We start from the raw sequence: 15,675 nt of genomic DNA on the forward strand, positions 1-15,675 counted from the left end.
AGAATCATCTTTAACTTCTTCGGTTGTTGACGAAGTTTTTCTTCACAATGACCAAAACAGTTTTTTATAGTGGCAGCAGTCACTTTACGCCAAGCTTTATCAGTCATCCGCATGGCTTGCAATACATCTATGGAAGTTTTTTTTTCCTTCATCTAAATCTCGCGCCATTCTTCTGACTACTTCGTTGCGATATAATGATTTGAAATTTTTTATAATACCTTGATCCATAGGTTGTAATTTTGATGTAGTGTTTGGAGGTAAAAACTCTACTCTTACAGATTTCATCTGTGGGATATCGTTGTGTGCTGTGCAATTATCTATAAACAACAGGATTTTTCGTTTTTCTCTTGTCATTTTCTTATCGATGTCCATGAGCCAGTGTCTGAAGATTGCAGAAGTCATCCATGCTTTAGTATTCGCTTCATATCTTAACGGCAGTGATGAACATTTTGAAAAACAGCGAGGTTTTTTTGATTTACCAATAACAAAAGGTGAGAGTTTTTCTGTGCCTGACATATTCGCAGAAAGTAATATGGTTAAACGCTCTTTGCTTTGTTTTCCTCCATGGCATTTTTCATCTCTAAATGCTAGAGTTTTGTCGGGAAGACATTTATAAAATAGAGCGGTTTCATCGGCATTGAAGACATTTTCAGGCTCGTAAACGCTTAACAAACCTTTTAATATTTCATTTATCCATGAATGGCAAGTTTCAATATTTACACTCGCACTTTCCCCGCAAACTTTCTTAAAAACAAGGTCATGCCTACGCTTAAACTTTTCCAGCCGTCCATTGCTTGCCTTAAAATCAGAAAAGCCTAAAGACTTTGAATAAATTTCTGCCTTTTCTTGTAGCAATGGTCCACTGATACTTATATTTTCATCACGACACTGTTTAAACCATTTTAACAAACATTCTTCTAAACCAGGAAACTCAAATATACGCTGTCTTTTGCATGATAAACTTGGGCCGCTCTCAACTTTTTTCAATATATCTTTTTCATTTTTTATTATTGTTGAAAGTGTACTTAAAGGTATATCAAACTGTTTTGCAACATCCGTCTTTTTTTGGCAAATTTTTACTGCTTCGAGTACTTCCAGTTTTTCAGCAAGACTCAGAGTTTTAAGTTTACGTTTCCCACTCATTGCTTATCAGTTCGTTATAAAACTGTTTTACGGAAGATTGAAGGTAGTGGTCGTAGTTGCAGGGAAAGAGGAATTGAAAATTTGAGCTTTGCATACTCAGCTTCTTGGAAAAGTCGCAAGTAGCTGCGCGCCAATCAAATCATCAGCTGTGCAAGCTAGTGGGGGGAGTGAAAAAACTATAGTCAAGTCAAGCTATAGTCAAAATTAATTCAATATTCGAGATAGAGATGTCTGAGTGTAGGTATTCGAGTTATGGAGTGTAAAAATATACAGAAATAGCTTCTAGGGACTCACTGAGTATTTCGAGTAATAGAGGGTTAAATTTCGAGTAACGGAGGTTTTACGGCTTGTAGGGAAGGGGATGAAATATTTCTTCGAGTTGGAGAGGTTTTCGACTTATCGAGGTTCGACTTACAGAACCTCTGTAATGTATTTGGTGATTATCAGTGGATAGGTTTATTTTCTCAGCCATCATGTTGAACTTATAATAAAATATACTAGATTATATAAAAAAAGTGTCTTAATCTGCTGGACTTTGTATAGACCAAAAATATCTTTATTTCAATACAATGAAATTAACCACTAATTTCTAAAATATAAATATAACTAAATGTTAGTGAATATCTGGAGTAGTGAATATCTGGAATATATGTAGGTATAAAAAAGCATGTAAGCTTTGCGTACAAAAATATACCATAACGAAACTATTATAATAGAGTATAATAAATATCAGTACACTGTGTTTGTAGATTGCCTAGATTGCCTTTTGTGACAATACGTCCGTTAGGATATCAAGGTCAGTGTTTGCTCAAAGGTGCTATGTTTAATATACCAATTTTTAATAACAATATTGTGACATCTCTACCAAGGTCCTATGAAGAGGCTTATATGATACAAATTCACTTATGAAGGCGTTTGAAATACAATCATGATTACATGATCGATACCATACGCCCCGAAAAAATCATGGAAGCTTTGCAATTTTTAGTGAATACCCCTCTGTATCGTGCGCACAATATACTTGTACATATTAATGAGAACTGGATTTCAGAATTAAATAACCAAGAAGAAGTTCCGTTTGTTGCATCTGCAGAGGATTCCCGATCGGTTCAATCTTTTCACGCGGAAAAAATTTCTCATGATAATTCTCAGGTAATAATATTACCACGCCCCTTTTACCTTCAGAGCTAAATCTAGGCGGTCGAGAAACTCTTTTGGACAATATTTCTGTAGAAAACTTAGACTACAACCAGTTAGTTATAACGCCAGGTGAAGGACAAAGACCAATTGTTATAATTCAAGATATAGCAAGATAATACGTCGCCATTTTGACAGAAGAGCGTGTACCATTCCAAATTTGTTCTATGATTAAAAAAAATTATAACTGCTACAAATTAAGAATAGTTCATCCATTTGCCTTAGAAAGTTTTCAGCTCGCAACCGAGTTATATTTCTACAGATGATTCGGTCAGCCACTTAGAAAGTTATTTGGGTTATCAAAAGCATAACCACAGTCGGTTTTGTACTAGGGACTAGATCTACTTCTGCAGAAGGTCTATTAATCACAGGAAATTTTATTCCTAATAACAAGTTTTCTGAATCAGATCCTGTATTTGGGGAACTAAGGGAATTGAACACAAGTAAAGCTCTGAGAACCAGTTTAATTTTTATGATTTCTCGAACATCAGGATCTAAATTTTATTCCATAATGTTCAGAGTCTTCACGCTCACATTAATGATATAAAAAGCGTCTGTTTGATGCTATCTTCAGATATAATATTTTATGTTTTGTAGAAACTTGAAGTTATCCTTGCGAAAGTTTTAGTATACCAGGATTTACTCCAATTAACGAGCTGAGGATAGATAGCACGGAAACATGCAACAAAAATAAACGAGGCATTATAATATATGCAAATCATAGAACTAGCAATACTAAGCTCTATAGAATCAAAAGCTTTAAAGAAAATTTATTCAGGCCGCAAAGTTTTAGAAGCGGTTTTGGTATCATGACAGTATTTGTGTCTCTATTTCGAAATCAAGTTTTCAGACTTAGTGTAATAGTTCTTGATTTTTTTCCAAATATAATCGAATAAGAATGGTATAGCAATTTTGACAGTAGTTTTTAAAACAATTTTTAGAATAATATGTAAATAATCTTATTAAGAAAATTAAAATTATATGTATAATTTGTTTTTATATAAGACAGTATTGTATAAATATATGATAGAAATTAAATAGTATAAGGAGAAAAGAAATATAATTTGGATATATGTATAAGAATCTCTATAAAAATTTATGTTTAATATTGTATTATATACAAATTAATATAATAATATAATTTTTAAAGTTGTTAATATTTATTTTTTTTAAGCTAAATATGTATAATAATATCAATTTAATAAATAAAAAATGTTAATAATTGTTCAAAAACGATTTCTTTTCATACTCCTCAATACATTTATAAGCGTATACAAAAAAAAAACAAGAACGATTTCGCATAATTTGAGTAAATTTAGCTTACAAATTGCTCTAATTAATTTCAATGTGAATGTAAATAACTGAGGCAACAGCTCCTACTTCTAATTATTAAAACATATAAAGAAATCTCAAAATGTTCGAATAAAATTTGCCATCTCTTTAAGTTAGCCGCCCTAGGCCTACTCACCCTGCTGATAAATCCGCCGCTATAGGTAGTACAAAGAACCGTTATACTGCTGACAAAGATGTAGTAACAATACTAAATGGTACCAAGAACGAATACCAGATATGTGTCACCAACTACCAGCATTTTACAATGAGAGCAATGCAGTATTTCCTGGTAACAATACTATCATACTTCATTGTAGTATTTTAAGAAACACAGCTAAAAAAGATAACGAACTTAGATAAAAGCCTTTACAAGTCGTGTCAAGTGTTCTTTTTCTTATACTCTTGCTACATCTTTCTACAGAGTTTAATAATTCACCTAACGGTTGTTTGTATCACCTAAACCTAATCGGGTTAGACATAGGGTTATATATATATTAATGATCACGATGAACAGACGAGTTGTAACTTGAGTAAATTGAGATATCTTTATAAAACTTGATACACATGTTTCTTGGTGCCGTAAACAAAACTTCATTGATCAAAAACAAATAAATTGCCGTAACTAAGCTACACAATAAGATACAAGACTGTTATTTGGTATCACGGATCACATTAGGGAAGGGCATCTGCAGTTTAAATTTTGATTATGATAAGGAGACGAGTTTAAATTCGAGTGGCTGTCTGTCCGTTTGTCTGTGGAAGCTGTAATTGAATAAAAAGATATCCTAATGAAATTGAACCACTTCTAAGCCCACAATACGCTATTATTTAAAAACCTATCAAATGCCATAACTAAGCAATAAATTAGGTTTAAAATTGTAATTTGCCACAGGCTATCGCTAAAAATTTTGAAAGAGTGGATGTGCCCTCGCCCTCTAATAAATTTAATGTACATATCTCCTAAATCACTTACGCTACAATAAAAAATTTGCTTAGAACAAATTCTATAAAATCTGCCCTCTCCCCATATAACGGTTTTGTTAAAAACTACTAAAAGCACAATAAATCAATAAGCAGCTGCACCACCAAGAGCGCGTCATAAGAGCCGTTTAAAAATCGTCAAAATTGGACTATAACTGTTCAAGCCCCCACATACCGAATATGACTTTCTGTCGAAAATATCTATGAGATATATTTCTGAAATTCGGGGAAAATATTTCTCTGATAATAATATACCCTTATGTCCAGGAGAAAAGTACTTATTTATTCATCAGTATCTATTCAATCAAAGTGATCTCCCTAGGATATAATACACTTGTGCCAACGCTTTTTCCAATTCTCGAAGCACCTCTGAAATGTTCTTATCGCTATGACTCTTTCTTCGATTCTGACTTGATCTCATTAATTGTAGCAAAACGCTTTCATTTTATTGGGTCTTCAGCTTTTGGAATAGGAAACAGTCGCAGGGAGCCAAATCTGGTGAATACGGTATTTCGGTTTTTTTTTGGCCAAAAATAACTCGAATGAGCATTGATGTGAGAGCTGTTGCCTAATCGTGAAGCCACGATTTGTTTTTCCACAATTTCGATCGTTTGAGCCGTATCGCTTCAATCAAACGTTGTATAACTTCCTGTAGTATTCCTTATTAACTGTACGACCTTTTGGCAGGAACTCATGATGCACCACACCATTGTAATCAAAGAACACTGAGCAAAACCCAACATTTGATCGAACTTGGCGTGCCTTTTTCGGTCTATTGCTAATCTGACAGATTCCATTGGGATGATTGTGATTGGGCCTTTGTTTCGATGTCTTAACCATATACCCACGTTTTGCACCAGTTATGCCGTTTGAGCAAACCCGGATCGTTGTTGACGTCATTCAACAACTCCTGAGCGATACTAACGCGACGTTGCTTTTGCTCAAAATTGAGAAAAATTTATGAAAAATTGAAGAGCACACAAAAACGTGAATAACCTTTTTGTTGTCAAAAACAAACTATTAATCGAAATTGGCTCATAATTATAACAAAAACAAAGTATCGATAATCGAATGTACACAGCCAAATCAAAATTCACCTGGGAGTTATTTTAATGAAATTGAGAGAGTATATATATTTATAAAATTGCTTATGAACCTCATATCCCTAATATATAATGAATTTCGATCTATTGGCTGACGTTTTTCACATCAACTTAATATATTAAACTAAGCCTCTTTGGTTGAGTTTATATAACAAATGTGTGTATATAATATTATATATTATTGACGATTTAATTTTAATTTTTACTGACGAGAGGGAAAATATAGTAAAACAACTAAGTGAGTCTATGACCTTCTAAATAAGTTAATATGATACCAATTTTTTTTTTTAATCCATTCACGATTTCGTCGACCAATGAAGGGGAACCCTTTTGCTAAGTTTTTCAATATTGTCAATACCTGTAGGTATTTACCCGACTTTGATCCTTGCAAGTTGAAAGAGTATAAAATGTTCGGTTGCACACGAACTTAGGTCTTCTTTACTTCTTTAAAATAAAGTTTTTCCAATACCTGGATGTATATCCCCGGCTTTGATCCTTGCAATTTACGAGAGTATAAATTTGGATACTTGTTTATAATGATAATAAAATTCATTAACTATAATTCTGTACATAGGTATGTCACATTAAAGTTGTATCATACACACCTTGTTCGTGCGAAGTAGCGACTGCTTCCAATCCTACAGATTTTCTTTCACATGTCTCGTGAAATGTATCATCGAAGAGCTCTCCTTCTATTTCGCTCTTTAGTGTAAATGCAAAACCCTCTTTTACATCATCATTTGGTTCACAATTACTTGTACTTTCACATACTGTGGTTCCGTCTTCCTTGTTAGCCAAATTATTATGCGATTCTTTCTGTGATATGGGTTGTGAAATATAATTTATGCTATTTGCAGGATCACAAACATTTCCGTTTTTCATTGCAGATGTGAAAATTTCTTTTGCATCATCAACTGGTTCAGAATGATATTTAGTTACATATACTGTGTTTACGTCTTCCTTGTTTGCCAAAATGTTACTCAATTCTTTTTGTGATATGGGTTGTAAAATATCAGATATGCTTTCATTAGGCTCACATTCATTTCCGCTTTTCATTGCAGATGAGAAAACTTCTTTTGCATCATTAATTGGTTCAGAACGATGTTTAATTTCATATACTGTGGTTACTTTTTCCTTGTTAGCCAAAATCTTAATCAATTCTCCCTGTGATATGGGTTGTGAAATATCAGATAAGCTTACAATAGGCTCACATTCATTTCCGTTTTTCATTGCAGAAGTGAAAGTTTCTTTTGCATCAGCAATTGGTTCAATATGGTTTTTAGTTTCATATAGTGTTACGTCTTTCTTGTTACGCAAAATATTATGCGATTCTCTTTGTGATATGGGTTGTGAAATATCAGATAAACTTACAATAGTTTTACATTCATTTCCGTTTTTCATTGCAGACATGAAAGCTTCTTTTGCATCATTAATTGATTCAGAACGATGTTTAGTTTCATATATTGTGGTTACGTCTTCCTTGTTAGCCAAAATGTTACTCAATTCTCTATGTGATATGGGTTGTGAAATATCAGATATGCTTTCAATAGGCTCACATTCATTTCCGTTTTTCATTGTAGATGTGAAAATTTCTTTTGCATCACCAACTGGTTCAGAATGATGTTTAGTTTCATATACTGTTCTTACGTCTTCCTTGTTAGCCAAAATGTTGCTCAATTCTCTATGTGATATGGGTTGTGAAATATCAGATATGCTTTTAATAGGCTCAAATTCATTTCCGCTTTTCATTGCAGATGTGAAAGCTTCTTTTGCATCATCAATTGGTTCAGAACGATTTTTAGTTTCATATACGGTGGTGACGTCTTCCTTGTAAGCCAACATCTTAATCAATTCTCCCTGTGATATGGGTTGTGAAATATCAGATAAACTTTCAATAGGCTCACATTCATTTCCGTTTTTCATTGTAGACGTAAAAGCTTCTTTTGTATCATCAACTGGTTCAGAATGATGTTTAGTTTGATATACTGTGGTTACGTCTTCCTTGTTAGCCAAAATGTTACATGATTCTCTCTGTGGTATGAGTTGTGAAATATTAGATAAGCTTTCAATAAGCTCACATTCATTTCTGCTTTTCATTGCAGATGTGAAAGCTTCTTTTGCATCCTCAATTGGTTCAGAACGATGTTTAGTTACATATACTGTGGTTACGTCTTCCTTGTTAGCCAAAATGTTACGCAATTCTCTCTGTGCTATGGGTTGTGAAATATCAGATATGCTTTCAATAGGCTCACATTCATTTCCGTTTTTCATTGCAGAAGTGAAAGTTTCTTTTGCATCATCAATTGGTTTATAATGGTTTTTAGTTACATATACTGTGGTTACGTCTTCCTTGTTAGCCAAAATGTTACTCAATTCTCTCTGTGCTATGGGTTGTGAAATATCAGATATGCTTTCAATAGGCTCACATTCATTTCCGTTTTTCATTGCAGAAGTGAAAGTTTCTTTTGCATCATCAATTGGTTTATAATGGTTTTTAGTTACATATACTGCGTTTCCGTCTTCCTTGTTAGCCAAAATGGTACACGATTCTCTCTGTGGTATGAGTTGTAAAATATCAGATATTCTTTCAAAAGGCTCACATTCATTTCCGTTTTTCATTGTAGATGTAAAAGATTCTTTTGCATCATCAACTGGTTCAGAACGATGTTTAGTTTCATATGCTGTGGTTACGTCTTCCTTGTTAGCCAAAATGTTACACGATTCTCTCTGTGGTATGAGTTGTGAAATATCATATAAGCTTTCAATAGGCTCACATTCATTTCCGCTTTTCATTGCAGATGTGAAAGCTTCTTTTGCATCATCAATTGATTTAGAATGATGTTTAGTTACATATACTGTGGTTACGTCTTCCTTGTTAGCCAAAATGTTACTCAATTCTCTCTGTGCTATGGGTTGTGAAATATCAGATATGCTTTCAATAGGCTCACATTCATTTCCGTTTTTCATTGCAGAAGTGAAAGTTTCTTTTGCATCATCAATTGGTTTATAATGGTTTCTAGTTACATATACTGTGTTTCCGTCTTCCTTGTTAGCCAAAATGTTACACGATTCTCTCTGTGGTATGAGTTGTGAAATATCATATAAGCTTTCAATAGGCTCACATTCATTTCCGCTTTTCGTTGCATATGTGAAAGCTTCTTTTGCATCATCAATTGGTTTAGAATGATGTTTAGTTACATATGCTATGGTTACGTCTTCCTTGTTAGCCAAAATGTTACACGATTCTCTCTGTGGTATGAGTTGTGAAATATCATATAAGCTTTCAATAGGCTCACATTCATTTCCGCTTTTCATTGCAGATGTGAAAGCTTCTTTTGCATCATCAATTGATTTAGAATGATGTTTAGTTACATATGCTATGGTTACGTCTTCCTTGTTAGCCAAAATGTTACTCAATTCTCTCTGTGCTATGGGTTGTGAAATATCAGATATGCTTTCAATAGGCTCATATTCATTTTCGTTTTTCATTACAGATAGGAAGGCTTCTTTTGCATCATTAATTGGTTCAGAACGATGTTTAATTTCATATATTGTGGTTACTTCTTCTTTGTTAGCCAAAATGTTACTCAATTCTCTATGTGATATGGATTGTGAAATATCAGATAAGCTTTTAATAGGCTCATATTCATTTTCGTTTTTCATTGCAGATAGGAAGGCTTCTTTTGCATCATTAATTGGTTCAGAACGATGTTTAATTTCATATACTGTGGTTACGTCTTCCTTGTTAGCCAAAATGTTGAGTGATTCGCTCTGTGATATGGGTTGTGAAATATCAGACATGCTTTTAATAGGCTCAATTTCATTTCCGCTTTTCATTGCAGATGTGAAAGCTTCTTTTGCATCATCAATTGGTTCAGAACGATTTTTAGTTTCATATTCGGTGGTGACGTCTTCCTTGTAAGCCAAAATCTTAATCAATTCTCCCTGTGATATGGGTTGTGAAATATCAGATAAACTTTCAATAGTTGTACATTCATTTCCGTTTTTCATTGTAGACGTAAAAGCTTCTTTTGTATCATCAACTGGTTCAGAATGATGTTTAGTTTGATATACTGTGGTTACGTCTTCCTTGTTAGCCAAAATGTTACATGATTCTCTCTGTGGTATGAGTTGTGAAATATTAGATAAGCTTTCAATAAGCTCACATTCATTTCTGCTTTTCATTGCAGATGTGAAAGCTTCTTTTGCATCATCAATTGGTTCAGAACGATGTTTAGTTACATATACTGTGGTTACGTCTTCCATGTTAGCCAAAATGTTACGCAATTCTCTCTGTGCTATGGGTTGTGAAATATCAGATATGCTTTCAATAGGCTCACATCCATTTCCGTTTTTCATTGCAGAAGTGAAAGTTTCTTTTGCATCATCAATTGGTTTATAATGGTTTTTAGTTACATATACTGTGGTTACGTCTTCCTTGTTAGCCAAAATGTTACTCAATTCTCTCTGTGCTATGGGTTGTGAAACATCAGATATGCTTTCAATAGGCTCACATTCATTTCCGTTTTTCATTGCAGAAGTGAAAGTTTCTTTTGCATCATCAATTGGTTTATAATGGTTTTTAGTTACATATACTGCGTTTCCGTCTTCCCTGTTAGCCAAAATGTTACACGATTCTCTCTGTGGTATGAGTTGTGAAATATCATATAAGCTTTCAATAGGCTCACATTCATTTCTGCTTTTCATTGCAGATGTGAAAGCTTCTTTTGCATCATCAATTGGTTTAGAATGATGTTTAGTTACATATACTGTGGTTACGTCTTCCTTGTTAGCCAAAATGTTACTCAATTCTCTCTGTGCTATGGGTTGTGAAATATCAGATATGCTTTCAATAGGCTCATATTCATTTTCGTTTTTCATTGCAGATAGGAAGGCTTGTTTTGCATTATTAATTGGTTCAGAACGATGTTTAATTTCATATATTGTGGTTACTTCTTCTTTGTTAGCCAAAATGTTACTCAATTCTCTATGTGATATGGATTGTGAAATATCAGATAAGCTTTTAATAGGCTCATATTCATTTTCGTTTTTCATTGCAGATAGGAAGGCTTCTTTTGCATCATTAATTGGTTCAGAACGATGTTTAATTTCATATACTGTGGTTACGTCTTCCTTGTTAGCCAAAATGTTACACGATTCTCTCTGTGGTATGAGTTGTGAAATATCAGATATTCTTTCAATAGGCTCACATTCATTTCCGTTTTTCATTGTAGATGTAAAAGATTCTTTTGCATCATCAACTGGTTCAGAACGATGTTTAGTTTCATATGCTGTGGTTACGTCTTCCTTGTTAGCCAAAATGTTACACGATTCTCTCTGTGGTATGAGTTGTAAAATATCATATAAGCTTTCAATAGGCTCACATTCATTTCCGCTTTTCATTGCAGATGTGAAAGCTTCTTTTGCATCATCAATTGGTTTAGAATGATGTTTAGTTACATATACTGTGGTTACGTCTTCCTTGTTAGCCAAAATGTTACTCAATTCTCTATGTGATATGGGTTGTGAAATATCAGATATGCTTTCATTAGGCTCACATTCATTTCCGTTTTTTATTGCAGATGTGAAAGCTTCTTTTGCATCATAAATTGGTTCAGAATGATTTTTAGTTTCATATATTGTGGTTACTTCTTCTTTGTTAGCCAAAATGTTACTCAATTCTCTATGTGATATGGGTTGTGAAATATCAGATAAGCTTTTAATAGGCTCATATTCATTTTCGTTTTTCATTGCAGATAGGAAGGCTTCTTTTGCATCATTAATTGGTTCAGAACGATGTTTAATTTCATATACTGTGGTTACGTCTTCCTTGTTAGCCAAAATGTTACTCAATTCTCCATGTGATATGGGTTGTGAAATATCAGATATGCTTTCAATAGGCTCACATTCATTTCCGTTTTTTATTGCAGATGTGAAAGCTTCTTTTGCATCATTAATTGTTTCAGAACGATGTTTAATTTCATATACTGTGGTTACGTCTTCCTTGTTAGCCAAAATGTTGAGTGATTCGCTCTGTGATATGGGTTGTGAAATATCAGATGTGCTTTTAATAGGCTCAAATTCATTTCCGCTTTTCATTGCAGATGTGAAAGCTTCTTTTGCATCATCAATTGGTTCAGAACGAATTTTAGTTTCATATACGGTGGTGACGTCTTCCTTGTAAGCCAAAATCTTAATCAATTCTCCCTGTGATATGGGTTGTGAAATATCAGATATGCTTTCAATAGGCTCACATTCATTTCCGTTTTTCATTGCAGAAGTGAAAGTTTCTTTTGCATCATCAATTGGTTTATAATGGTTTTTAGTTACATATACTGTGGTTACGTCTTCCTTGTTAGCCAAAATGTTACTCAATTCTCTCTGTGCTATGGGTTGTGAAATATCAGATATGCTTTCAATAGGCTCACATTCATTTCCGTTTTTCATTGCAGAAGTGAAAGTTTCTTTTGCATCATCAATTGGTTTATAATGGTTTTTAGTTACATATACTGCGTTTCCGTCTTCCTTGTAAGCCAAAATCTTAATCAATTCTCCCTGTGATATGGGTTGTGAAATATCAGATATGCTTTCAATAGGCTCACATTCATTTCCGTTTTTCATTGTAGATGTAAAAGATTCTTTTGCATCATCAACTGGTTTAGAACGATGTTTAGTTTCATATGCTGTGGTTACGTCTTCCTTGTTAGCCAAAATGTTACACGATTCTCTCTGTGGTATGAGTTGTGAAATATCATATAAGCTTTCAATAGGCTCACATTCATTTCCGCTTTTCATTGCAGATGTGAAAGCTTCTTTTGCATCATCAATTGGTTTAGAATGATGTTTAGTTACATATACTGTGGTTACGTCTTCCTTGTTAGCCAAAATGTTACTCAATTCTCTATGTGATATGGGTTGTGAAATATCAGATATGCTTTCAATAGGCTCACATTCATTTCCGTTTTTCATTGCAGAAGTGAAAGTTTCTTTTGCATCATCAATTGGTTTATAATGGTTTTTTGTTACATATACTGTGGTTACGTCTTCCTTGTTAGCCAAAATGTTACTCAATTCTCTATGTGATATGGGTTGTGAAATATCAGATAAGCTTTTAATAGGCTCATATTCATTTTCGTTTTTCATTGCAGATAGGAAGGCTTCTTTTGCATCATTAATTGGTTCAGAACGATGTTTAATTTCATATACTGTGGTTACGTCTTCCTTGTTAGCCAAAATGTTACTCAATTCTCCATGTGATATGGGTTGTGAAATATCAGATATGCTTTCAATAGGCTCACATTCATTTCCGTTTTTCATATTAAATGTAAAAGATTCTTTTGCACCATCAACTGTTTCAGAACGATGTTTAGTTTCATATGCTGTGGTTACGTCTTCCTTGTTAGCCAAAATGTTACACGATTTTCTCTGTGGTATGAGTTGTGAAATATCAGATAAGCTTTCAGTAGGCTCACATTCATTTCCGCTTTTCATTGCAGATGTTAAAGCTTCTTTTGCATCATCAATTGGTTTAGAATGATGTTTATTTACATATACTGTGGTTACGTCTTCCTTGTTAGCCAAAATGTTACTCAATTCTCTCTGTGCTATGGGTTGTGAAATATCAGATAAACTTTCAATAGTTTTACATTCATTTCCGTAGTTCATTGCAGATGTGAAAGCTTCTTTTGCATCACCAATTGGCTCAGAATGATTTTTAATTTCATATATTGTGGTTACTTCTTCTTTGTTAGCCAAAATGTTACTCAATTCTTTCTGTGATATGGGTTGTGAAATATCATATATGCTTTCAATAGGATCACATTCATTTCCGTTGTTCATTGCAAAAGTGAAATTTTCTTTTGCATCATCAATTGTTTCAGAATGATTTTTAGTTTCATATACTGTACTTATGTCTTCCTTGTTAGCCAGAATGTTACAGAACTCTCTCTGTGATATGGGTTGTGAAATATCATATATTGTATCATTTCCGTGTGTCGTTGCAGATGTAAAAGCTTCTTTTGCACCATCATATGGTTCAGAACGATGTTTAGTTTTATATACTGTGGTTACGTCTTCCTTGTTAGCAAAAATGTTACGCGATTCTTTCTGTGATATGGGGTGTGAAATATCAGATATGCTTTCAATCGGCTTACATTTATTTCCGTTTTTCATTGCAGATTTTAGCATTCCTTTTGCATTATTAATTGGTTCAGAATGATTTTTAGTTTCATATGGTGTGGTTAAGTCTTGCTTATTAGCCAACATGTTAGGCGATTCTCTCTGTGGTATGGTTTGTGATATATTAAATATCCTTTTAATTGGCTCACATGCATTTACGTTTTCGGTTGCATCTGTGAAAAGTTGTTTTACATCAACGACTAGTTCAAAAACTTTTATATTCTTATAATTTTCGTCTATGGCTTTGTTTTGTGCCAAATTCTTAGGCGTTTCGTTTTGGACCTCAGATGTTTCAGCATTTTTTACATAATAGATTTGCTCAGAAGAGTGTTTATTGTAATGAACTGGGGTAACGTCTTCTTTGTGAACCAAATTGTTATGCGCTTCTCCATGAGTTAAAAATTTTGAAATATCAGAAATGTTATCAATCAACGCATCTTCTTTATCGTTTTTGATTTGGGATACGAAAGTTTTTTTTACATCATCAATTAGTTCAAAATGATTTTTATTTTCATAAACTGTGGTTACATCCTCCTTGTGAACTAAACTTTTACGGAATTTTCCATGTGATATGGGTTGTGAAATAGCAGAGATACTATCAATAGGCTTAGATTCACTTCTGTGTTTGATTGCAGATGTGAAGTTTTCTTTTATATCATAAAGTGGATCAGAATACTTTTTATTCTCTTGAACTGAGCTTTCGTTTTCTTTGTCAACGAAAGAGTTACGCGATTCTTTCTTTGATATGGGTTGTGAAATATCAGATATGCTATCAATAGGCTCCCTTTTATTTATGAAAGCTTTTGTTACATCATCAGTTGATTCAGAAATATCTGACTTCTTAAGTACTGGTGTTACGTCTTCCGTGTAAACCAAATTGAAGCCCGATTCTCCTTTTCTTAAGGGTTTTAAAATATCAGTTATACCTTTAAGAACTTCACCTTCATTTTTCTTTTTAGTGGCAGATGTGACCGTTTCTTTTATATCATTAGTTGGTTCAGAATGATTTTGATTTTCATATTCTGTAATTATCACATTCGTATGAGCCAAATTGTTAAGTGATTTTTCATGTGTTATGACTTTTGAAAAATCAGATAAGCCATCAATAGTCTTACATTCATTCATTGCTTTGACCTCAGATGGGAAAGTTTCTTTTACATCAATAATTGGTTCAGAATAATTTTTTCTCTCATATAGAGGAGTTACGTCTTCCATTTGAACCAAATTGTTACGCGATTTTCCATGTGATGTGGGTTGGCAAATTTCAGACACACTACGAATAGGCGCATATTCTTTATCTGCTTTCATTTTAGATGTGAAAACCTCTTTAACATCATCAGTTGGTTCAGAATAAATTTTGTTCTCATACACATGTTTTATGTTTTCCTTATAAACCAAATTTTTGAATGACTTTCCATATGTTATGCATTTTATAGTATCAGGCATGCCATCAATAGGCTCACATTCATTTTCGCTTTTAGGAGCAGTTGCGAGAGCTTGCTTTACATCATTGATTTGTTCAAAATCTTTTTTATTTTTATAAACTGCGGTTATGTCTTCGTTTTGTGCCAAATTGTTAGGCAATGCTCGATATTGTATAAGACCAATCCCTTTCTCAAATTTTATAATTGATTGCAGTATTTTCTGCTCGTTTTGAATGTTAATTTTGTCCTTCACTCCAGTTTTGGTTAACTCATCCGATGAAATGTGAATGCCTGTAAAAAAAAGATAATTGTTAGAG

At 33.4% G+C, this 15,675-nt stretch overlaps 1 protein-coding gene across 1 annotated transcript in view; it reads right to left on the reverse strand.

The window, feature by feature from the left end:
* Positions 1-5,850: 5,850 nt before the first annotated feature.
* The window catches only part of LOC138856246 (mucin-17-like), a 150,111-nt gene continuing 140,286 nt past the window's right edge, over positions 5,851-15,675 (reverse strand). The window contains exons 4-5 of the mRNA XM_070106689.1: positions 6,362-15,649; positions 5,851-6,282 (exon numbers count right to left, since the gene is read on the reverse strand). Coding sequence (XP_069962790.1) covers positions 6,260-6,282; positions 6,362-15,649 — 9,311 coding nt within the window. The 3' untranslated portion in view covers positions 5,851-6,259. The remainder of the gene's footprint in view (positions 6,283-6,361; positions 15,650-15,675) is intronic.

The sequence above is a fragment of the Bactrocera oleae genome, chromosome 2 (assembly GCF_042242935.1).
Source record: "Bactrocera oleae isolate idBacOlea1 chromosome 2, idBacOlea1, whole genome shotgun sequence".
NCBI lineage: Eukaryota > Metazoa > Arthropoda > Insecta > Diptera > Tephritidae > Bactrocera > Bactrocera oleae.